This window comes from Halichoerus grypus, chromosome 3 (genome assembly GCF_964656455.1).
Source record: "Halichoerus grypus chromosome 3, mHalGry1.hap1.1, whole genome shotgun sequence".
NCBI lineage: Eukaryota > Metazoa > Chordata > Mammalia > Carnivora > Phocidae > Halichoerus > Halichoerus grypus.
In genome coordinates, this window is record NC_135714.1 from 60,089,478 (window position 1) to 60,114,502 (window position 25,025).

General features: G+C 44.1%; 1 protein-coding gene across 2 annotated transcripts in view; it reads right to left on the minus strand.

The window, feature by feature from the left end:
* Nucleotides 1-882: 882 nt before the first annotated feature.
* PPEF2 (protein phosphatase with EF-hand domain 2) overlaps nucleotides 883-25,025 on the minus strand; it is a 32,818-nt gene continuing 8,675 nt past the window's right edge. For both annotated transcript variants that reach the window (XM_036098311.2, XM_078068777.1), the window contains 15 exons: nucleotides 24,202-24,329; nucleotides 23,991-24,048; nucleotides 22,947-23,122; nucleotides 21,999-22,113; nucleotides 20,983-21,029; nucleotides 19,804-19,970; nucleotides 19,131-19,167; nucleotides 18,665-18,814; nucleotides 13,982-14,368; nucleotides 11,872-12,057; nucleotides 9,941-10,083; nucleotides 6,683-6,789; nucleotides 4,896-5,059; nucleotides 4,084-4,171; nucleotides 883-1,820 (listed from right to left, as the gene is read on the minus strand). In XM_036098311.2, coding sequence (XP_035954204.2) covers nucleotides 1,567-1,820; nucleotides 4,084-4,171; nucleotides 4,896-5,059; nucleotides 6,683-6,789; nucleotides 9,941-10,083; nucleotides 11,872-12,057; nucleotides 13,982-14,368; nucleotides 18,665-18,814; nucleotides 19,131-19,167; nucleotides 19,804-19,970; nucleotides 20,983-21,029; nucleotides 21,999-22,113; nucleotides 22,947-23,122; nucleotides 23,991-24,048; nucleotides 24,202-24,329 — 2,207 coding nt within the window. In that variant the 3' untranslated portion in view covers nucleotides 883-1,566. The remainder of the gene's footprint in view (nucleotides 1,821-4,083; nucleotides 4,172-4,895; nucleotides 5,060-6,682; nucleotides 6,790-9,940; nucleotides 10,084-11,871; nucleotides 12,058-13,981; nucleotides 14,369-18,664; nucleotides 18,815-19,130; nucleotides 19,168-19,803; nucleotides 19,971-20,982; nucleotides 21,030-21,998; nucleotides 22,114-22,946; nucleotides 23,123-23,990; nucleotides 24,049-24,201; nucleotides 24,330-25,025) is intronic.

Consider the following 25,025-nt stretch of genomic DNA (forward strand, 5'->3'; position numbering starts at 1 on the left):
AGCTAGCTTTCTGGACCTCAACTTCCTTACTTTAAAAATAAAATGAGGTGGGAAGACTCTAAGTCAGAAAGGTAGATTAAAATAGCACAGAAATACCAACATTCACCCTTAGCAAAAATTACAGATGATTACACTCAGAGCTTGTGAGTTCATGGATGTGCTCAGTCCTAAAAAGCAAGCTGCCATTAAAACGTTCACACCTGTGTCAACTTGACCATGGATGCCCAGATTTTTGGTTAGATGTTATTTCTGAGTACACCCAATGAGGTTAACATTTGAATTGGTAGACTGAGTAAAGCAGATTGCCCTCCCTAATGTGGGTGGGCCTCATCCTATTCCCTGTAGGCCTGGATAGAATAGAAGGCTGGGTAAAAAAGAATTCTCTCTCTCTGCTTGACTTTCTTCTTTGAGCTGAGACCTCTGTCTTCTCCTGCCTTTGGATTCAAGCTCAGACTGTACTTAAACCATCGGCCCTCCTGGTACTTAGGCCTACAGACTTGGATTGGGACCACACCACGATCAGCTCTCCTGGGTCTCCATCTTGCTGACTGCACGTCTTGGGATTTCTCAGCCTCCATAATCATGTGAGCCAATTCCTTATAGGAAATCTTCTTATAGACTGATACGGTACTCTGTGACAAAGTAATCCATTCCTGGGATTTTATCTTAAGACAATGTATAATTCCAAAGACTTTTGTAAAACAAGCTATATGTACAAAGTTATTAACCACGGTGTTATTGATAATAATGAAAAACTAAAAACAATGTACATGTTTCACCCCTGGAGAGTGGCTGAACAAATTATAGTGCGTCCAATTGGAAGAAAATTATGCAGCCATTAAACTAATAATCATGAGGACTATGTAGCAACACAGGAAAGTATTTACAAGTAGATGTGATTTTATTTCTTAAAAAAGCAGAACATTAAATTATATAAAAACTATAGTTATAACAAGAAAAAGTAAATAATGAAAAGAATCCATGTTTGGGTCATGGGATTGCACAATTTTTCATAACTTTCCTTTATCAGTAAGTTTTTTAAAAACAATAATTAAGGGGCGCCTGGGTGGCTCAGTCATTAAGCATCTGCCTTCAGCTCAGGTCATGATCCCAGGGTCCTGGGATCGAGCCCTGCATCGGGCTCCCTGCTCAGCGGGAAGCCTGCTTCTCCCTCTCCCACCCCCCTTGTTTGTGTTCCCTCTCTTGCTGTCTCTGTCAAATAAATAAAATCTTAAAAAAAAAACACAATAATTAAAATGTATAAAATGAAAACAATGAGGGGATTGAATTATCAGTGGTTCTTAACTGGGGTAGACTTGAGAATTTAAAATATTTATACCTGGGTCTTACCCTGTGAAACTTCTGAGATGGGGATGGGGTACCTACATAAACACACATGCACACACACAAACACACAAACACACCCAAAGAGCTGATTCTGACGCACACTGGTAGGCAATTTCTCAGCCTAAAATTCCACAAACCTCTGGAGAATAAGGGAGCTATTCCAGGGACAAGCTCAGTCTTGGCTGTGAGGCACCGCGGGAGCCGGACACCAGGCTGCTCTTAGGGTGTGCCGGGCTTGCTGCAGCCACTGTCGTTAGTGTTTGTGGCCTGGGGGCAATCTGAGGCATCGCCCTCTGTGCAGGATTGCTCCACAAGGCGGAAGGCCTCCAGGAACTCATTGATGTCGATGTGGCCATCCTTGTTGAAGTCAATGCTCCGGGCAAGGTCACAGATGCAGTCATCTGTGATGTCAATGTTCATATGAGAGCTGAACAGCTTCCAAGTCTGCCTGAACTCGTCCAGTGAGATGAACCCTTAGCAGAGAGAGGAACTCATGTCAGTGAGTCAGTCTAATTTTCAATGTTCACTTCCTCTGACATTCTTGCAGGGACACCTGTTCCTTACTGTTGAACAGACAAAGATACCCAAGGCCTTGTATCTAGTTTAAACTCCCAAGGGGGTGGCACAAAACCAATGGATCACCAGTGGTTCTCAACTCGGAGCAGTTTTGCTTCCCTTCTTCTGGAGACATTTTTGATTGTCATGACCGGGGTGGTGGTGAGTGTTACTCGTATCTAGTACATAAATGCCAGGGATGCTGCTAAATATCCTACAATACACAGGATGGACCCCAAAACAAAGAAATATTCAGGCCAACATGTCAATAGTGACACTCCTGAGAAACCACACATTAAGTCATCCCAAACATATAATTTATTTTGCTTATTAAAAGCCTTTGGACCCATACACCTATGGTCAATTGATTTTTTTTTTTTACAAGGGTTCCAAGACCATTCAATGGGGAAAGAATTGTGTTTTCAACATATGGTAGTAGACAACTGCATATCCTCATGTAAAAGAATGAAGCTAAACCCCCTACCTTGCACTACCAACAAAAACTGACTCAAAATGAATCAAAGGCCTATTGGAAGAGCTAAAAGTATAAAACTCTTAGAAAAAAAACATAGATGTAAATCTCTGTGACCTTGGATTATGTCATGGTTTCTTAGATATGACACCAAAAACACGAACAACAAAAAAGATAAATTGGACTTTTTTTTTTAATTAAAAAACTTTGTGCATCAAAGGAAACTACCAAGAAAGTGAAAAGACAATCTATAAAGTTGGAGAAAATATTTGCAAATCATATATCTGATCATGGCATAGTATCTAGAACATATAAAGAACTCTCATAACTCAACAACAAAAAGATGAATAACTCAATTAAAAGATGGGCAAAGGATCTGAATCGACATTTCTCCAGAGAATATATAAAAATTTCCAATAAGCACATGAAAAGATGCTCAATATCATTGGTTATTAAGGAAAAGCAAATCAAAACCATGAGATACTGCACACCCAGCAGGAATGGCTATAAAATAGGGTGGGGGTTGCGAGTGTTGGTGATGATAGGAGGATAAGGAGAAACTGGAGCCCTCAAACCTTGTCAATAGGAGTCTGAAATGGTATAGCCACTGTAGAAAACAGTTTGGCAGTTCCTCAAAAAGCAAAACATAGTTTTATGATATGATTCAGCAATTGCACTCCTAGGAATACATCCAAGAGAATAAAAAAACATATGTTCACATAAAAAGTTGTACACAAATGTTCACAGCGTCATTATGCATAAAAGCCAAAAAGTGGAAACCATCTAAATGTCTATCAACTGATGAATGGATAAACAAAATGTGGTATATATATCCATACAATGGAATATTAGCCAGCTATAAAGAGGAATAAAGAACTAATACATGCTACAACATGGATGAACTGTGAATACATTACACAAAGTAAAAGAAGCCAGACACCAAAGGCCATAATATTGTAGGATTCCATTTATACAAAATGTCCAGACTAGGCAAATCCTTAGAGACAGAAAGCAGACTAATGGGTGTCAGGGGCTGATGGAGAAGGGACAGGGATAGAGAGTGACTGCTAATGGGTCTGGGTTTCTTTTTAGGGTGATGAAATGTTCTATAATTGGATAGTAGTGATGCTTACACAACCTTGTGAATATACTAAGAACCAGTGAACTGAACGTTTTAAGTGAATAAATTATACGGTATGTGAATTATACCTAAAAATAGGTGGGAAGAGAGTAGTAACATTGAAAAAGGTCTTTGGACCATTGGGGGAACTGGGTGAGAGCATCCAAGACATCCCTGTACATTTTTTGGTATGTCCTGTAAATCTGTAATTATTCCAAAATAAGGAGTTTAAAAAAGAATACTTCGGGAGTGAGATTGTAAAATTCTTTCTGCTCTAGGCACTCCTCATTACTTTATGGCTATTTTTGATACAACTATAAGGGACACCACATCTTCTAATCACAGTTTTTTCTATGAGAAGTTCTCATCCAGTTTGTCTGCATTCTCTGCCCTACCCCTCTTCTATATGGATTGCTCGTAGTGCCCAAATACTTTTCTAGTTTCTGCCATTTATTTATAAGCATAAGCATTATTTACTTTGCTCCGGAAGTGCCCGAGTTGAGAGCTAAATGATCAGGAAGGAGACTGAAGGGTGGGAGGTAAAGTACGTATTTTGCGTCAGAAGTGATAGGCTAGTGAGTGTCTTTACCTGAATGATCACTGTCTATGATCCTAAAGATGGTCTCCAGGTTAGATCGGTTCCGATACAGTGTTTCCAGCAAACTTGATTGTATGTTCTGCAAAAGAAAATACATGTTCTTTCTATATCTTATGTTTAGGCTTGCCCTAATATATAATTAACCCACAATCGACCCTGACAAGAAGATACGGTTGAAACAGACTGAAGAGATTTTATTCCCAACCCCTTCAGCCTACCAAATAATCTAAGGGTTTAAGAAGTACTTATAGACCATGATAAAAATGTTCTAAAACGGACCCTGGTAATGGCTGTACGTATCTGTGAATATATGAAAAACCGCGGAATTGTACAGTTTGAATGGATGAATTGTATGGCACGTGAATTATATTGAAATAAAGCCATTTTAAAAAGTACCTAGCCCAAGGCCTCACATACATTATACATTCATTAAGTATTTACTGAATAAATCCTTTTTTTTTTTTTTTTTTTAGTGAGGGAAGCAGGATGGTGCCAGGGAAGTCAGACAGACCTGGGTTTGAGTCCCAGTTCTACAATCTAGAAGCTCGGTGAGCAGTGCCTCGTAGGTATAATGGTGCTGATAATACCATACTCTTGGGGTAGGTATTTTGAGGATAAATTGAGGCAACATATGTAAGTCACTTAACACAAAACCTGACATATAAAAACTCAACAAGTAGTTCCCTTTTCTCATCTATCGTCTTTTCTGGGTTCTCAATATCTGACTGTTTCTGATTCAAAGTTCTCCATCGGGAGCTTCATGGGCCCCAGTATGGCTTCATCCAGCATCTTCACACCATTACCTCATGGCTCAATTGTTCTTTGGCCAAGCCCTCCAGCCAGGACTTGTACTCCAACGTGTTATCCATAGAACTGCTCACCAGCTGTGGCCTCAGCATCCGCCAGGGGAGTCCTAGACGCAGCACAGACTCCACGGCTTCTGCCCAGTCACTAAGGGAGATGAAACCTACAGCAACGAGAGGATTTGTTGACTTGTCACTTATAAGTCCAGTGTCCTGCCCCGCAGTGCAGACTTTTTTGTCCCAACATACTTCTTGCTGTCTGCAGGTAATAGAAATAATGGGCACTGTCACTATTTTTGTGGGTCCAGGTAGAGTTTGCTGGAAACTGGGGTTGCAAGATAAAATACAGGATGCCCAATTAAATAAGAATTTCAGAAAGACCACAAAGTATATGGCCCAAATATTGCATGGGACATAATTATATTTTAAAATTATTTGTTGTCTATCTATAATTCAAATTTAATTAGGCATCCTGTTTGTTTTTTAAGATTTTATTTATTTATTTGACAGAGACACAGCGAGAGAGGGAACACAAGCAGGGGGAGTGGGAGAGGGAGAAGCAGGCTCTCCGTGGAGCAGGGAGCCCGATGCAGGGCTCGATCCCAGGACCCCGGGATCATGACCTGAGCCGAAGGCAGACGCTTAACGACTGAGCCACCCAGGCGCCCCTAGGCATCCTGTTTTTGTTAAACATCCTGTTTTTGCTAAATCTGGCAACACTATTGAAAAGTCACATAATGCTCCTGTAAAGGATATCCTAAAACTATATGTATATATCTATATATATATAGATATATGTATATATCTCTCTCTATATAGCATTAGTTGTTGATACGTATATGAACAGATATTGCTGTGAATTTATGATTGTTACTACTATTTTCTAATAGGGCTATATATATGTGGTCAATGTCTATTAGACATTCTATTGAGTTGAACAAAGACAAAATTTCTAACTTTGATTATAGAACACAGAATAGATATGTACACACTAAGCAAAAACAAGAAGCCAAATCATTGATCTTTTGCTAATTTTGGATATATGCTTGTAACCTCCCCCACTAGTTGCTTTTTGCTTAGTTCTGGCCTTGTCACCATCCCTTTCATTCCATTTCTTTTCACCATCTCCGTCTATATTTATCTAAATTCACATTCTGTTAAAAGCTTGGAATTTTAGGGGCGCCTGAGTGGCTCAGTCGGTTAAGTATATGCCTTCAGCTCAGGTCATGATCCTGGTGTCCTGGGATCGAGCCCCGCATCGGGCTCCCTGCTCCGTGGAAAGCCTGCTTCTCCCTCTGCCCTTCACCCTGCTTGTGCTCTCTCCCACTTTCTCTCTTTCTCTCAAATAAATAAATAAAATCTTTAAAAAATAAATAAAAGTTTGGAATTTTTAAATTTAGAAAAGATAACTGGAGCATTAAGTTGAATAAAATGAAGAAAGTAGTCAAAGATGTCCTTTGGTCATTAGTTCAACAAATATTGGTTTGATAACTTCTGCGACACAGTTTTTCTTGGCCAGCTTCCTTTTAGGAATATTTTACTTGCTTGGTCTCACCGGTTCTTTTTGTTTTTGTTTTTCTTTTTTAAAAAATATTTTATTTATTTATTTGACAGAGAGAGGCACAGCGAGAGAGGGAACACAAGCAGGGGGAGTGGGAGAGGGAGAAGCAGGCTTCCCGCCGAGCAGCGAGCCCGATGTGGGGCTGGATCCCAGGACCCTGGGATCATGACCTGAGCCGAAGGCAGACGCTTAACGACTGAGCCACCCAGGCACCCCATGGTCTCACCGGTCTTATCTGCATCATGCTTCTTAAATTCACCAAGAAGATGGGAGGAATGAGCAAATAACTTTTCCCGCAGAGATCTCAGAGCTGACTCCTCTACTCTGCTAATCCTGGGACAGGAGATGAAAATAAACATTTTTAAGAAGTTAACATAGAGGAAATAGCCATGGGTTTGTTTTTCTTACCACACTCCTCTCTCTCTCTTAACATCTCAACCTCCCTAGAGCTCAGTTTGGGGAAGGAGAGCTCAGTTTTTGAAGGAAAACCTCCATCTCCTATTTCTCCCACTTCTCCCTGCTGGGTACAAATAGGACCTGCCCCTGTCCTTCCCAGTGCCGGATAGTGGTTACAGAAAAGTTCTGGAAAAAGACCACCTTTATGGTAAAGTTATCCTACTGTACTGCACCTCAATTTCCCCATCTGCAAAAGAGGGATAAAAATGGTACCTACCAAGAAAAAAAAAAAAAAAAGGAAAGAAAGAAAGAAACATGGTACCTACCTCATAGGATTATTGTGAAGATTAAAAAAGTAAATTCATATAAAGCACTTAGAAGAAAGCCCAGCACATTGAAAGCACTCAGTAAATAGTATCTGTTATCCTACTCATATGCTTTCCTTATAATTTATTATTATGTTAAATACGCACAAGGCAAGATTTATGAATAATGAAATAACACTAATTTAGTTTTTGCATTCTTATTGGATCAAAAGAGTAATGCTGGGCACAGCACTAGGCCCAAAGTAAGTGTTCAAATATGCGGAGTTGAATGAATAAAAAGATAAAAAGGGATAAAGGTAAAGAAAAAAAGAGATAAAGGTAAATCTATACTTTGTCCTGCCTCATTGAGGAACCAGCCATTCTATAAGTAATGACCAGATAACCTATCTTTCCCACACTAACAGTTCCACACACACATGTGCACACACATACACAGAGTTTCAATCATGTTTGATGAAAATCTTCCTTGCAGTTTAAGGTATTTAGCGTAATAGTCCTTAAGTGGGCTCCATAGACCTCCTAGGAGAGTGTGAACTGCCTAAAACTCATCCTTAAATGTATGGGTATGTGAGTGTATTTGCTTTTTCTGGAGGGAGTTCATTGTTTCATCAAAGGTTAAAAGAAGTATGGGACTCCCTGGGGCACCTGGGTGGCTCAGTCGGTTAAGCGTCCAACCCTTGGTTTTGGCTCAGGTCATGATCTCAGGGTTGTGTGATCGAGCCCCACATCAGTCTCTGCACTCAACGGGGAGTCTGCTAGAGATTCTCTTCCTCTCCCTCTGCCCCTCCCCTGCTTGTGCATGCTCTCTGTCCAATAAAAAAATAAGCAAATCTTAAAAAAAAAAAAGAAGTATGGGACTCCCTCTCCCCGCCAAAGTTTACAAACCATTGGTTTGGCAAAGCATTTAAACTATCTTCTGTTATGTTGTCATCATCCATCATTATCATGCAGGGATGTAGTATGGTGATGCTCTCAGGAGCTGTCTAGATGTACAAGGCTCTCTGTTTCTACATCAAGCAGCAAATGGTGAACACCAACTAAATGCAGGGCTTTCTATGGATTATCTCAGTCCTCCAACACCCACTGAGGTAGGTCCGATTATTATGCCCATTACAAAGTAACTAATCCAAGGTCAGATAGCTAATAAGGGGTGGGACCAGCAGTCAATCTTGACAGGTGAATTCTAGGCAAGCTAACCTATTATTGTGAGGTGTGGATGTGAACCAAAAGTAAATGGATGCCGAATGAGGCCTCTTCTAAGAAAAACATGATCTTGAGTTTATGGACACTGAGCCAGCAGTTATGGATGGTCAGGCACATTTCGCCCTTACTTCTGCTCCAGGGAGTTGAAGTTGTTGGACAAGTGATTTCTGGGAAAATTAGGTGATGTTTACTTGCTTTCATACAATCAATGAATACTTCAAAGAGCTCTTACAACACCTAAATCCCATGGAATCGGGCATTCCAGTTGCCCGGGGCCCCCCTCTGAGACTGTGGTGGTGAGGCTGCGGTGAGCCTAGGGCGGCTGAGTTTTGGTCAAGCTCCCCTGGTTGATGCCTCTGCACAGTGGGTTTGACTATCACTTAATGAGTTTAAATTCTCATATGAAACTTCTTCTTGAGTGATGCCGGCCTTGATTTTTTAATAACTTGAGGGTTTAATAACTCTTGATAGTTAATAACTCAAGAGCGATTTAAAATAAGGCACTTTTATAGCACTCACACAAGGCAGATGTTAAATATTAATGTGTTCTCTTTCCACTGGGTTTATGTTAACTTTGTTTTGATTTCTAATTAGTCCATCTGATAATTAAAGAAGCTTGCTCAGTAGCACTAAAACCGCATCTGTTAGCAGCTTATGTACTCTGAGACCATCTTCTTGGTGGGAGGCAGTACTGCAAGTCTGTGAAGGGTGTGATTTCTGAGATAAGACTGCTTGGCTCAAGGCTTGCCTTCACCGTGTGTTAGCTGTGGGACCATGAGCCAGCTGATTTAACCTGTGTTCCTCGATGATCTCCTCTATAAAACTGAAATTCGTATGTATTTCATAAGTTCATTGTGAGACAATACATATAAATTCTTTATAATAGCACTTAGTGGGTGGTAAGCTCTCAGCTAAGGTTAGAACTCAGAATCATCTCAACAGAAGCCATGTAAGTAATAATACACACTTCCTTCCCAGGAAGAAAAGGGCACCGTCAACAAATGTGTGGACTGAAACCCATCTGTCAAATCCCTAGAAAACAAAGAAACTTTGTCTGTGGCTTATGGGGCAAAACAAACTCTTTAAGGATGAGAGAAAATGTAAGAGTGACCCTGGAAAGACGCAGTGGCCTGGTATATGGACTTTACCCAAGATGCTCCCATTGAGAATAACTTCTGGAGGAAGCAAATTTGTTGCTTCCATTAATGGTGGGTAGGTACAGATCTTAAAGTGTATGGAGGAGAAGAAAGAGGACCCTACATTCTCCTATTGTAGACCTTATTGCTGATATAGCTAAATTTTGTTGTTGTCGTTTTTGTTGTTTTAAGTAGGCTCCATGCCCAGCGTGGAGCCCAATGTGGGGCTTGAACTCACAACTCTGAGAGCAAGACCTGAGCTGAGGTCGAGTCGGACGCTTAACCGACTGAGCCACCCAGGTGCCCCACACATTATGAATTCTCACTTAGAATTTGGATAAATGTAATGATGCTGGACATTTCAAAGTTTCTACAAACACCATAATTCTGTTTTTCTGAAAATCGTTCATTAAAAAGTCTTGCCTTTGCCTCATAGTCAGCATGTGGGTTGCCTTGTTAGCTTGATACTGCACGATGTATGGAGTCAGGGCCGGCCCCAGCTTGACGTAGGCACCTCTGTTACTGCCAACTTCATAGTAGTTGGAGGCAGAAAAGATGGTTAACACCTACATCAGAACAGAGAGAGAAAGGCATTCAGGTTCACTGAAGAACTCAAGAACCCTTCACCCTCCTCGACCCCACCCATGGATCTTTTCAATTTTTAAAGTCATCAATGCTAGTAAGGCAGGAGTTGTGATTCAAGCAGTAACAACTTGAATTCTGATGGGACATCCATAACATGATATCTTTTTTTTTTTAAGATTTTATTTATTTATTTATTTATTTATTTATTTATTTATTTATTTATCTGAGAGAGAGTGAGCGCGAGAGGGAGAACACCAGTGGGGAGGGGCAGAGGCAGAGGGAGAAGCAGACTCCCTGCTGAGCCGGGAGGACAGGAGCCTGGAGCCCAGGACTCCCAGGATCACGACTTGAGCTGAAGGCAGACGCTCAACCGACTGAGCCACCTGGGCGTCCCACAACACGATTTCTTCACATTTTTATCTCAAGGACAACAGCAGGGGTCAGACAAAACACTTCATTTGGTTCAACTTAGAGGCAAGCTGGATCAGATAAGTTGGGAAGGCCATTATAATCGGCACACCAGTTGTGAAAGCTGGTGTGAGGCCTCACTGCGGAGCTTCCCACAGAGAACTGTGTCTTCTAAGATGTTCTGTGAAAAAAGTTTCCACACTGTCGGTACATCGGGAAATGGTAGACACTGCATCTCTTCTTGGAGATTTACAAGGAATACAGGAAACTAAAGGTCTCGGAAGTCCTGCAGTAGACAAACTTGTATTAACCAAACGTTTCTTAGATTAGTTGATCTCACTTTTTGTTCCCCCCGCATGGAAACCTGTTATTCTCCTGAAGGGTTAGTTTTCCTGGCAATACTCTCATCCTAGCGGCACTGGGCTAGGCAAACGTTGTAGGATTAAGATGTGCAAAGATGAGTCAGGACATTAAATATGCTCCTGAGAAGACAAACAATCCTGAATCCCTGCTGGGGCGCAGTGCAGAAATCCTGTCACCCCGTAGTGATGTGACTTAAGGAGTGAAAATGTGGCTGGGAAAACCCCAGGCCATATTTCTGTCCTCAAGATGGGACAATATCTGCCCCTCTGTTCTCCTCTCAGGGCACTGCTGAGTGGTGGCAGCAATCAAATTTTGAGCTTTAAAGAGGCTGTGAAGGGCGCCTGGGTGGCTCATTTGGTTAAGCGTCTGCATTCGGCTCAGGTCATGATCCCAGGGTCCTGGGATTAAGCCCCTCGACAGGTTTCCTGCTCAGTGGGGAGCCTGCTTCTCCCTCTGCCCCTCCCCCACTCACGTGCATGCGCACGCGCGCTCTCTCTTTCAAATAAATAAAAATAAAATCTTTAAAAATAAAATACATTAACATACTTAATCTCAGGAAACCCTCAACAACTGAGGGTTCCTGGAGTGAAGGGAAGTGGAAGGGATGGGGTGGCTGGGTGATGGACATGGGGGAGGGTATGTGCTATGGTGAGCGCTATGAATTGTGTAAGACTGATGAATCACAGACCTGTACCCCTGAAACAAACAATACATTATATGTTAATTTAAAAAATGTGAAAAAAAGAATAGAAAAATAAAATTTAATATTTTTATTCTTTAAAAAAAATAAAATAACATACTTTGAAAACATTTGCCATAAATAAATAAATAAATAGGCTGTGAAAGTCAAGGATCAGTGACTGTAAAGGACCTAGCTGCCTTGAGCAAGTAAAACAAACACAAGGCACAGCTGACTGTGAGCAAACAAGCGCCTGAGCTCGTCCAGGCTGGGAGGAGTGGTCTGGACCACCCCCGCGCCACTGTGGCCCGGCGCCCACCTTGCGGCTGTGGCAGAACTCGTAGCCCTCAGGTTTGCACTCATGGGAGCGGATCAGGAACTGCAGGTTGTATTTCTGTAGCAACTGTTCTGTCACATTAGGTCCAAAATAACAGCCTCCTCCTCGAACGGTGTTAGCCTTGCAACCCTCCTGGGCCATGGGATCACTCCACAGGATATCGACCACCTGGAGAGACCAAGAGATGGTTTCTTTCCTAAAATCTAGACAGAGATGCAGAGTCATTCCTATGAAAAGAAGAAGAGAAGGAGGAGGAGTAAATAGCAGAGGAGGAGAGGAAGAAGAGCATACAAGTATTTGCATAAGTGAATAATTTTCCATGTGATCAATATTTGACATATGCTTTTATATTTTTAAAAGATTTTATTTATTTATTTGACGGAGAGACAGGGAGAGCGCAAGCTGGTGGAGAGGCAGAGGGAGAGGGAGAAGCAGGCTCCCCACTGAGCAGGGAGCCTGACTCAGGGCTTGATCCCAGGACCCTGGGATCATGACCTGAGCTGAAGGCACTTAACCGACTGAGCCACTCAGGTGCCCTGACATATGCTTATATTTTGAAACCCTGAGGTTCCAGAATTTTTTATTACTCACAGAAGGAGCCTGTGTATATGTGCATATTGTTTGACAAGCATGTTACCCACTTTGTTGGAAATAAATCTTATATGAAAGCTCAACATGTAAACCAGATAAAAAGGGAGCTGCTCTGGGAGAAATCTTCAGTTAGCCCCAGTGCTCCAGGCTCCTGGACATTTGCCCCAAAGAGAAGGCAGAAGTTGTGGGACTGGCAACATGATCTCTCATGCAGTGTTCACAACACCCGGGCTGTGGTCTGGGAAAGTGCAATCAAATGTTTCAGTTCTTCAAGTAATTTCAGCATTTTTAAAAGAATTTGCAGAAGAGCTGAACAACTTTTCCAGCAATTCAGGTTCTACCCTTTTGTTACTACTCAGGAAAACACTGATGGACAATCTTCTATAATTTACATGAAATAATCAGGTGTATTTTGGTTGTTGACACCCAATACTTTCTAAACGTACTTTTGAGGGGGAAAAGTGCATTTGATTTGTAAATATTGGAACACTATTATTGAGTCATGTTTTGCAAAAGGAGAGATTTGCATTTATTTTAAAATTTCCACTCTACATTGATGCTGAAGCCCAGGATCGATAGCTCAGGGAGAATGTAACGGAAACCCAACATCTCTCTCTCTGAGGTGTCTAGCCTCAGAGTCAGCTGCGACTCCTTTTTCTCAGCGCCCTCCATCCAATCAATCCTCAAGTTCTGCTAATTTTAGCTCTTAGCTAATTCTGCATTCTCTCCTTTTCTTTATTGGATAAACCATAAAAAACTGCCAGGGTTATAGTCAGAAATGGCTGAACACCAGCAAGTTCCCATAGTGCTACTAACTCCGCGGCGCAAGCTCACCACGTGGATCTCCCGCACGGATTACAAGCGCCCCTGCCACAGCCTTGTCCCGGCGGAATGTGCGCACCGGGCGGCTGCCAGGGTCCTATCTAGGCGAACACTGTGAATGCCTACCCTGTATTCATTCTCCTTCTTCCTTCCTGCTACCAGAACTCTGATGGGGAGTTTGGGGTGGCAATGGGCATCGCTGAACGCTTGCTTTCCCAGTCTCCCTCGCAGCGAGGGGCGGCTCTATGACACACTTCGGGAGATTCTGGAAAAGCCTTTAGTTGCCTAATAACAGAGGCCCATAGAAGCTGCTGACCTAACCCACTTGGCCTTGAGCAACATAGTCATCTTTCTGACACATTAAAAACAAAACATCACGGAATAGCATCCAGTAAGTCCTGGCTTACCATCCCACCCCAATGAGGCTAGGTCACTAAACCAAGTTTACTCAGGCAACAGAGCCCACCGGCCACAGCCGACCGACCTCTACGAAACTCTAAAATATGTGAGTTATTAGGCAAATACTAATATCCTTCTGGGCTGTTCTAACCCCAGGGGGAGAGGGAAAGGGGGTGGGAAAAAATCCCCTGAATTCACAGGGAGAGAAGAGATTCGTTCTGTGTAAAAGCCCCTCCCGAAGACAGCCAAATGCCAGGGAGCAGCCCCTGGCCACCCCCACCTGCTTCCACTCCTCCGGGGTGGGCTCGGGCGGCTCGTCGGCGTCCGAGTCGGCTTCTGGCGTGACGAGCAGCGGCTCCCCCTGCGCCCGGCTCCCCGGGAAGCCTGCCTGCTGCCGGCCCCTGTCCAGCTCCAGGTCCCCGGAGCGCCGCACCCGCCGGGCCAGCTCCTCGGCGTCGGCCGGGCGGCTGCAGGGGATGCTGGAGGAGCGGCCGGCGCGCGGCGCCCCGCAGGAGCCCAGGCGCAGGGGCGAAGCGGGGAGAGAGCGGCTCTGGGGCAGAAACCACGGGGTGGGTCGCCCCGCGCAGCTCGGCGGGGTGGCCTTCTCCTGCGTCGTCGCCGGTTTCCCGTTCTCCTTCCTCGTTTTGCGCCTCAGGGTGGAGACGATCTAAAAACGGCCAGAGAAGACACAGATGGCGGCATGAAACCCGAGGTGGTTTCTTGAGTAGCCCCTCTAGGTCAGCGCGCTCACTAGCGCTGCTCCTGCCCCCCGCGCAGGAGGAGCACAGGGCCGGCGAGGAAGCCTCTAGAAACGGTCAGGGCAGTTGGATACTGCTGTGATATTCAAGCACGTGATCCGTGGGCTTAAATTTTTTTTGTTTGTATTTCATTTTTCTTGTACTTCATATATGTTGTATTTTACAAAAGTTCTGATGTGTGACAAACTGGACATTTATAAAACCTGGTCCTCTGCCACAGGTAATTGGAGAAATCCTAAGCAAAGCCACTGTTTCCTCTAGGAGCCTAGTGAATTGTAGACAAGGATGGGAAAGGGCACGTCTCAGGAAGGTGAGCCTGTATGGACTTTCCTGTTGTTCAACCGGGTGCTAAAACAAAGGAGAAGAAATGCAGCTTGTGGTTAAACTATGTTGGAATAGGAAACACTCGTTGCTTTGCCGTGGGAGAGGCAGGACTTCGTGGCATCTCACAGGAAGTGCTATTTTACCTGTTGAGGAAGGGGAAGAGCACCTCTTTTCAGCCTGGACCTAACTGGAATGGGAATCTTTTGGCCAAAGAGACTGAGTATGGTCCCTGTCACTGACTCAGAGGCATCATGGTACTGGGACCAGGCTGACGATAGAGTCACAAGCTGGAAGAATTCTGATCATGGGAAAGAGAGGGGTCAGACCACAGAGCACAGCTGTGGCACCCAGCCCCCATTCCTGGCGTGCCTGAGTGCCACAGTGGAAACCGAGGCACACAACATTGGAAGGGTATCAACGACAGAGGTCTGACGCACAGCGGGAACTCTCTGCAAGCGCATAATCAAAGAATGAGAAGAAGAATCGATTTCTGCAAATCGATGTAAGGACTGTGATCCAAGGAAGCCATGTCTTGGTGTGGACTGGCTTAGGGCAAGGACAAAGGACACTCAGAGAGGGTCAGCAGAACCTGAATGATGTTTCAAGAGGAATCCAGATTGGATAGAACAGAACAGAGGTGTTCTCTAACTTTGGACAAGCTCCAATGACTTCCTAGGCAGCTTAGCCCGGGGCATAGAGGGTGAAAGGCCACCAAACGTGAATGGAGTGGTAACCCCCTCCTTCTCTCCTTGTTGCAACTCAGAGTGAGGGCCGGACCAGGTAACTGGTAACCTTTCCATGCTCAGGTAACTTTATTTTAAGGATGTTATTATCTGCCCTCAAGAGACATCCCTAACTTTGATTTTTAAGGAGAATAACAGCGTTAATATGTATTGCGCCCTTTGTAAATAGGTGTTATGCTGGGCACTTAACATGAATTCATTGATACCCTCAGGCCACCGCTATGAGACTGCATCCTCATTTATGGTTTTACACGAATTCATTGATTAGCCCTCACACCCTGTGAGATAGCATCCTCATTTATAGTACAGATGAGAAACGTGAGGCACAGAGTTACTAGAACATTACCAGGACTGAATCCAGATATCTGACTCCGGGGCTCCTACTCTTGTGTTTCCCTCCCAAGTGATCCCAGGACTACATGATGGCTACATCACCCCTCCCCAGAGCTTTGCAAACCAACTATTGGGAAGTTAGCTTTTTGCTAAGCTACGGAAGATAAACTGTTCTTTAGCATTCTTTCCCAAAGTCCCTACTTCTCCTGTATATATTAAATGTGATTCTTCCCATGATTCTTCCCATTAAATATGAATCTGCTTTATCGTGACTTGCTGTCTCTACCTCCAGACATAGATACAGCAAAACAGAATATTTGAATTAAAAAAAAAGTGAGGTGCCAGACATCATGCAGAATTGACAAAAGAAATACTAGAGCTAGTTTTAGGTCCCTTTGGGCCCCTCCTCCTCCATTAAGAACATGAAGGGGTTAAGATTATGGAGAAGCAGAGAGGGGATTTATAATGAGGATTTTTGGAGGAAGCTGTTGAAAATGTTGCAGGTGCCCCCCCTTCCACCTCTGCTAAGGAGTTATCCTTTTCCCTTTCCAACACTGAGTTTGTGGGTGCAGGGACACATATCTCATCTTTCAGTCACCAGACCACAAGGGGCCAGAGCCAGACCTTGATATATAGGACTTGAATCCAGAAACCTTGGACTGGATGCAATTATGGGATGAGACCTGAGTGTAGACTCCATTGCGGAGGGGATAAGCATGGTTCTACATGTGGCAAGCAGGATGTGCATAGAAATTTGGGGAGCAACAGGGACAGATCAAGGCAGAGTGTGGCTACCCAACATCTGTCTACTCTTCCTCCTTAGAAATAGAAACCCAGATTCTTACAGATACCACCTGGAATGAAGAATACACTTTCCAATCTGCCTTTCAGCTAAATGTTAACATGTGACAACATTCTGAACAGAAATAGGAACAAAAATTTTGTGTACACCTGAGTGTCCTTAAAGGGAAGAAACATGCCTTTCTTCTACACTGCTAGAACATGGTCGTGACGGTTTGGGCTCAGGTAGCCATGCTGGGTCATGATGCAGCATGGGGGAGCAACAAGAAAGTAGGAAACTCGGTCCCTAGTGACTTCGAGGTGTTACTCCCCCAGCCCCGGACTGTTGGCTTCCAGTGCTTATTTACAGAAAGGAAGAGATAATCATTAAGCCATTGTTATTTGAAGTTTTCTGTCACTTCAGCCAAATGTAGTTCATACCATTTCCACTTGCTGAGTACAAATTTTGTAAGGCACGTGTACACACATTTTCATTTAATCCTCACAACATCTAGGATACAGTCACTCCTATTCCTATTGTATAGATTCAGAAACTGAAGTTATAATAAATAACTTTTTCAAGGTAATATTCTATAAGTAGCAGAAACAGAATTTCTATCCATTTGTCTCCAACTTCATGGGTCATGGCATAACCACTCACCACACCTACTCAAGGGAAAAAGAACATATTTCCCTACTTCGGTATCTGTGTGGCAGACTACCACTCCCCCAAATCTAGTTTCCCCTTCTTTGCCATAGGAATGGAAACCCCAACTTTTGTACCATGCATGTGGCCAACCAGAGAGAAGACCGCATTTCCAGCCTCCCTTCCAGCAAGGTGTGATCATGGAACTATTTTCTCAACGATGGGAGGAGAGCAGAAGAGAGGTATACAACTTCTTCCCTGTATCTTTAAAGGGCAGAAATATTCTTCCCCCCCTTCCTTCCTCTCTCCTATTGCTTGGAATACAGATGTGGTGGCAAGCCACCTTGGCCTATACAGATGAGGGCATGGGAAAGACATCCTAAGGATGGCAGAGTAACAAGACAGAAGAAGGCTTGGTTCTTGGAAAACCTAGTAAAACGAAGCTGTACCTGCATGTTCCAAGACTCAAACCCAGGGTCAGTCTGATTCTAAAGCCATGCTCTTTCATTTATGTCTCATATAACACAGACTTAGATTCATTAGAGTTGCCCAAAGCACACTGGCTTGTGAAGTAATGAGTTCTCTGTCTTTGGAACTGCTCAGCCGAATGTTGTCAAGGATATTGCAGTAGGGACTCCTGTGTTTTGGAAGGGGTAGTTGGAGTACAGAAGCCATAGGACACCATTCAAGTATAAGAGTCTGTGTTTAAAATAGAATCTTTGTTTTCTAAATTTTTACTTCCAAAGTGAAACAGAAAACAGAGATGTGTGGATATTGGAGCTTAATGCATTCTGTCTCTCACCCCCTCCTCCTGCCGGTTCTTGTAAATCCCCTGAGGGAGGCACCATCTCTGGTTATCTCTGCATCTCCCCTACCACTTTCCCTGCACAAAGTAAGCCCTTTAAACATAGCTGTTGAGTTTAATTCGAAATTGATCTTCATCTTCCTATCTGCCGATTGCCTCCTCCCTGCATGAAGTAGGCTCTCAATATGCATTTGTTGACTTTAACTGAGTTATTTGAGAAATAAAGGCTCTTCACGTACAGTGATTGAGGGGTATTTATTAGAATCATCTAGATCAGGGATGGCAAGTAGATGGCTCTCGCTGCCACTCCCCACTATAATGTCTATAGCAAACATCACTAACAGATCATAGTGTACTTGCGCCTTGCCCCCAGACGTGGAATCTTAATCCTTCTCCTTTTAATGATTTAATGGCTTCTTTAATGATTTAATGGCGTCCCCTGGAGCCAGCATGCAAGATGACATTTATTTTATGCTGCCAGTGAAACTGGGTTAAATTATTATCAACTGGGTTGTTATTATTAACTGGGTTAAATTATGGTGAAATATGCAATATTTCATTACTCAGTCAGTACCTTGTGCCTGTCTAGTTTAGCCAAAAGCTCCAGGTCGGTCATGTCTGACACTCCGCCATGAAGAATCAGGACTTTCTCATCAACTAGAGTGGCCAGAGGAAGCCAACAGAAAACATCTTGCAGTATTTTTAGTATTTTCTTGCCATGTATCTGGAAAATGATATTAAGAAGCTATTAAGTTTCCAATGATACACTCAACTTATCTGAATTAAGAGAAACTTTTATTTATTTTTTTAAAAGATTTTATTTATCTATTTAATTGGCAGAGAGAGAGAGAGACAGCGAGAGGGGGAGCAGGAAAGGGAACACAAGCAGGGGGAGTGGGAGAAGGAGAAGCAGCCTTCCCGCTGAGCAAGGAGCCCGATGCGGGGCTCCATCCCAGGAGCCTGGGATCATGACCTGAGCTGAAGGCAGATGCTTAAGGACTGAGCCACCCAGGAGCCCAAAATTTTTAAAGGTAGCATACCTTATATTTATGCATCACTTCCTTGGTAAAGCCATATCTAGATTTAGAAGCAAAAATAGATATTAAATTTAGTGACAAGAGTTATGATATAACTGAATTTTTATAAAAATTCATATTCTATATACATATACATATACTTATATAGAAAAGAGACTGAGGAATAATTGCCAAAATGTTTACAATTATAGCATTATCTCGGTTCAAGAAATTATGGGATATTTTTATTTTCTTCCTTTTGCTTATCTGTATTTCTTACCTTTTCTAAAGAGTATGGATATGTGAAAAAAAATTAATGGTTTTATTAGGAGTAGGATAATGTGTAAGTTTTAAGGAAATATTTTAAATGTCAGACATTGTGTATTCCTTTATAAAATTGGAAAACTACTTTTATTTTTTTTTTTAAGATTTTATTTATTTACTTGTCAGAGAGAGAGCACAAGCGGGGGAGTGGCAGGCAGAGCAAGCAGAAAGAGAAGCAGGCTCCCCGCTGAGCAAGAAGCCCAATGCGGGACTCGATCCCAGGACCCTGGGATCATGACTTGAGCCAAAGGCAGACGCTTAACTGACTGAGCCACCCAAGCATCCCGGAAAACTGCTTTTAAAATGCACCTAACAAATCAGAAGCTCTGACAAAATAACTTCTTACAATCACAGGTAAGTGATTGTTTGTTACCGTAAGTTCACCATATAGTCCTCATGGTTTCCTCGGTTAAGATGGAACTCTTTTGGGTAAACCAACATGAAGGCGAAAAGAACCATCAGGATCTCTACTGAATCCTTGCCTCGATCCACGAAGTCACCATTGAAGACGTAGGCCTTCTCTGGTGACGGGAGGCCATTCTTCCCAACAAGACAAGTCCGAGAAGCAGCAACAAAGGAAGGGAACAGGAAATCAGGTTGAGCCACTGTGTATTTGACAGTTAATGTCAGATCGAAAAATGCTGTGCTTTCTGGCTCTCCTCCAAACATGAATTGTCAAAAAAAGATGCAAGTATTTTTTTATTGGTCTTATATTTCCTTTCTAGCCAGGCTGAGGTTATGACATGCTCATCAAAATAGTGCTTTATACAAAGCTGGAGTCTTGCCATGTGGTATGTGCAAAGGAAACCAAACTTGTGATCCAAAGGCCAATTTTAAGTTCTGGCCAAAATATCTTCTTTTTTTTTTTTTTTTAAGATTTATTCATTTATTTGAGAGAGAGAGAGAGAGCACACCCGTGGACTGGGGCGGGGGGCAAGGGAGAGGGAGAAAGAGAATCTTAAGCAGACTCCCCACTGAGTGCAGAGCCCAACGTGGGGCTCAATCCCATGACCCAGAGATCATGACCTGAGCCAAAATCAAGAGTCGGACACTCAGCCTACTGAGTCACCCAGGTGCCCCTGGCCCAATATCTTTAGTAATAACAGCAATAGCTGTCAGATTTCTCAGGATTAAACAAGACAGTAAGTGGGAAAATGCTTTGGGAAGCACAGTATATATAAAGTAACATTACATTAATAGGACATTCATATATGTTGTTACATGTTCTACATTTTATAACTAAAAACAGGAAAATAGCTTTCAGGTGCTTTGATAATCAACAATTTTCTTTATTTGGAAAAAAGGAAATCAATCACTAAATAATGATTCCTTTTCTTTATTAACCTCAGATTTTTAAAACAGTTTACAAAAATATACTAAAATATAATACAGTGCTATCTTTTATATTATGTATTTGCTACTATGTAATTTTTAATAATTTAAAATAATATTTTAAAAAATCCAAGCAATGGTTAAGCATTTGTTTAATAGATACTGCATCTGAACTTCTAGAATAAGCCTCAGAGCAAGACAGGATCTTAAACATTCATACCTTATAAAATATAAATATTAAGTCATCCAGCTGGCCATGTAAGTCTCCTAATAAAGATAGAAAAAGAATATCAGTTTCTGTTGGTCCTTACCACTGTGTCTCATTTTTACTGTAAAAAGGGAAATACCCAGAAAAATCTGACAAAGTGATGGTAACTCATTTTTCCATATGTAAGATAGAGATAAATATTAATTTCCCTTTTGCAGGGATAGTTAATATTGAAAGCAGAAAACACAGTATTCGTTTTCTACATGATTACCATAAATAGTAAAGGAAGCAAAGATAGGACAGAATAGTGCAGGGTTGCCAACTCCAATGAGAACTGGAGAGATTCTGCCCCATCCAAAGTAGGAAGCTGCTATTCACTTATGGGCTCCTGTTAGGAGATTTTTCAAGAGATGTTGGAAATCTGGATTTTAATATGAAATCCTCCAATTTTCAAACGTTGGAAATTAATTTTAAAAATTTAAGAACATTCCAGGCCAAGCAAGACCCATCTGCAGTTTGCATGTGGCCCTCGAGGTGCCAGTTTACGATCCTTGGCGTCTTACAGTCTGCATTCCCCTACGACATGGGACATCAGTCCGCGGCAGATGTGTCAACGTCACTGAAAACATCAGGATGTGGAAAGAATCATGATTGACAGGATTTCTCTCTGGCAGAAGACCATCTGTGGGTGGAAGGAATCATTTGCTGGGCCATTAGGGCCTGCTCAAGTAACAACAAATAAACTGTCTTCTGACAAAGGAGGATCTGGCTCTTTGCAGGGATTTTGCTCTGAATGGAGGTCTTGAGGGAGGGGGCAAATCTGAATTGCCTGGGAAAATAGAGCAGAGGCTGGGCCCTCTTGCCCAGTAGCCCTTCTTGGCACCGCCTCTATTTCGGTGAACGTGGAGCGAATGCATGAGCGCTGTCAGCGTGCATCCCATCTCCGGCCAGCCGGCCTCTAATCTCCCCATCCCAGGAGCTCTCTTGTTTGCATCTAGCACGTGGCGCCATCTCTGACCGGCTCTTACCGCACACAGTGACCTCCTCGCTGTAACAGGTGGAGACACGGTTGATGTTTGGCAGTTGCACCAGGTGTTTCCTGGTTTCGTGCAAAAGATTCAAGACGTAGCGAGCATGGAGCTGCTACTAGGAGGAAGAGGAGGGAGAAACAGAGCAACACTGATATTCCTGCAGCAAAATGGGCCTCGCCTTTACTGCTTAATGACTGACCCCAATCACCCGAGACCCCAAAACTGACCCAAGTAAACTGCCCCTGGGACCCAATGCATGAATCCTCTCTTTTTCACCCATCTTCTGCTCTCGTTTCTGCTTTTCATCGTCACCAAATATTGAACTAATTTCCTCTTTCCTATCAACTCGATGAAAGCTTTCCTTGCCTTTTGCTTGGGAGAGATGCATGTGTGTCTCAGCGAGGTGTGAGTTAAGTGCACGCATGTTGATGGTACTGAGTGATCCTTGACATTACAGGGGAAACCATCCCAACTCCTCCCGCAATGAATTCTCTTCATATGGAAGAAAGAAAGGGCTGGAATCCGGCATAGAACCAAAATCTGACCACTTCTCACACCTCTGCCTCTACCACCAGGGTTTCAAACCACTGTCGCCTTTTGCCTGGACCGTGGCAGGACCTTGACTGGTCTCCCTGCTTCAGCCCTTGCTCCCTACCCTCTATTCAGAAAACAGAATGATTATTTTAAAAAGCAAGCCAGATTATATCATTTCTATGCCAATGTCTCCCTATCTCTTTGAGAAGAGTAAGAGTCCAACCACCCTCCCCTCTGCCTCCATCCCCTACACTCTTCCCCGACTCCCTCCTCATCAGCGACAGTGGCCTTCCTGAGGTCCCATGACACTAACCCCCTAAGTCCAGGGCTGCTCCTTTTGGGTTGGGTCTGGCCTCCCTCTACATCCTACATGGAGTTGTTGGAGAGGCAGGGGCCCCAGAGTGAGCTTACTTGTTTCAGTCTGAAAGCTTCCACCAGGGCAGTCGCGTGGTCAGGAAGAAGTGGGAAGGAGAGACGTGGCCCTGTGTAGCTGTCCGGGACCTCTATAGATTCATAGTCACTGAGTTTCTCCATCTCAGCGTCCTGGGGGAATGTCTTCTCAGTGAACATGCGGTTCAGGAAGTCTCCTGGTCAGGACAGAGAGGGAAGGCCAGCTTGTGATCAGATGGGCAGTCCACGGGCAGCACAAACAGTCTTCCCCTGGACCATGCTTGACGTGGAGCGGGCCAGTCTGGTGTCGGCTCCAACACCAGGGAGGAGAAAGGAATGGGAGAGTGACAACAGATTAAGGTGGGCAGGAGAAGAGGTTATGCTTTTATGTCAATGCCATTTTACTTTTATTTTAAAAGATTGCGATGTGTCAGACTTAGAATGAACAGAAATTTAGGAGCCGAGGCTTGTAAGCAGGAGGAAAGGGAAAAGCCTTGGTGGAAAAAAGAAAAAGCTCACAGGCATTTTGGTGCACTGTGAGTGTGGCAGAAGCCATGAGACCTTCCAGGGCCCTTCAGGCAAGGGCCCATCGCCCATCCTCATCTCTGGCCCGGAAGCTCGGCAGGCCGATACTGTGGAATTAACAACCTTTCCGATCCACCCGGCCAGCGGCCTTCAACCAGTGAGCCTCAGGAGTTGACATATGAAGGCTCCGGTGCCCTGCCTTCAGTGGGATCATTCCAAGGCGTGGGTTTTGCACTGTTTCCCAGGCACACTGAGTTGCTAGCTTAGTAGCACACCCCCCCCTTTAATGGCGGCTTTCCCTTCCCTGAATTCCTTCCCCACTCCCTCGCCACCCCCCACTGTTCCCTGCATTTATTCCTTGCACCCAAATTCTTGTCTCCAGGTGTGCTCCTGGGAGAACCCAGAAGCTGCCATTGATTTGTCAGCCTCCTTGCTCGTTCCCTGGCTGTCACCGGATCTACGCTTCCTCTGCCGCCCCGCTCCGTCTGACATCTACGACCCTGAGACAGGAGGACGTGCTGTATGGCAGCTCGTACTCACGCTCATGGTTGCTGCTGGGGGTAAAGTGATCCACAAGGTAGCTGAAGAAGTCATGGAGCTGAAGAAGAACCAGAGACTCGGCTTTAGAGATGAGTGCCAAGAGAACCAGGAGGGGTCCAGATCCGCCGCGCCCCCTCCGGGCACCTGGGCCGTGCTGCCCCTGGGCTGGAAGGCAGAGCTCCGGGTGACTCCGCCCCCCATCCCGCCGCACCTTGACCTGGTCTTGCTGTCCCGCATACTCTATCGACTGGAAGATGCGCCAGGTGCAATGCCGCCTCATCTCCAGCCGTGCCGCGTAGCGCCGGTACCATCTCTGGATGAGGGTTGCTGCCCTGAAGGCTGTGACAGGGACGGAGAAGCGAGCCTGTGAGCCGGGACTCCCTGGGCCGAGGGGGGGGTAGGGGGCCGGGGGGGTAGGCGAAGGGCACCTCTCCTACCGTAAGGTGGGGGCAAGATGGGCAAAGCGCCAGCCATTGCGGCCGGTAGGAAGGATTTGCCTTACCACCGGCTGGGGTGCTCTTTTCCCCCTTCCCACCCCCCACCCCCCTTCATTCTTGCTTCGTGGTTATGCTACTATCACTGGAGGTTTACTGGAATTCCTACTTTTTGCTGAAAACACTATGGGTAGAGGTGGAAAGGTTGGATTGCCAGGATTCTCAAGAAATGCAACCTGGAAAGGTGGCAAGCGGGAGGCATCCTTGGAGAGTGGGACGATGCGGGGGTAGAAGGTGGGAGGACATTGTGACATTGTAGCAACAGACTGGCTATCAGGTGTCCTGGGTTCTAGGCCTGGAAATGCCCTCATCGGCTGTGTGGCTTCCCAGGAGTTTTACCTTCCTGGGCCTCAATGTCCCCATCTGGAAAGGGGGATGAACTAGAGGACTGGGGAAAACAAACAACAGACACACAGATGACTGCCTAGAATGTCAGGTGGCAGTAAGTGCTTGCTGGGCTGTGCGCTTGCTATCCCCAGACTTGTGATGGCCCTGCGGGCTGTCAGTGTCCCCATCACCATACTTGGGTGACCGCACTGAC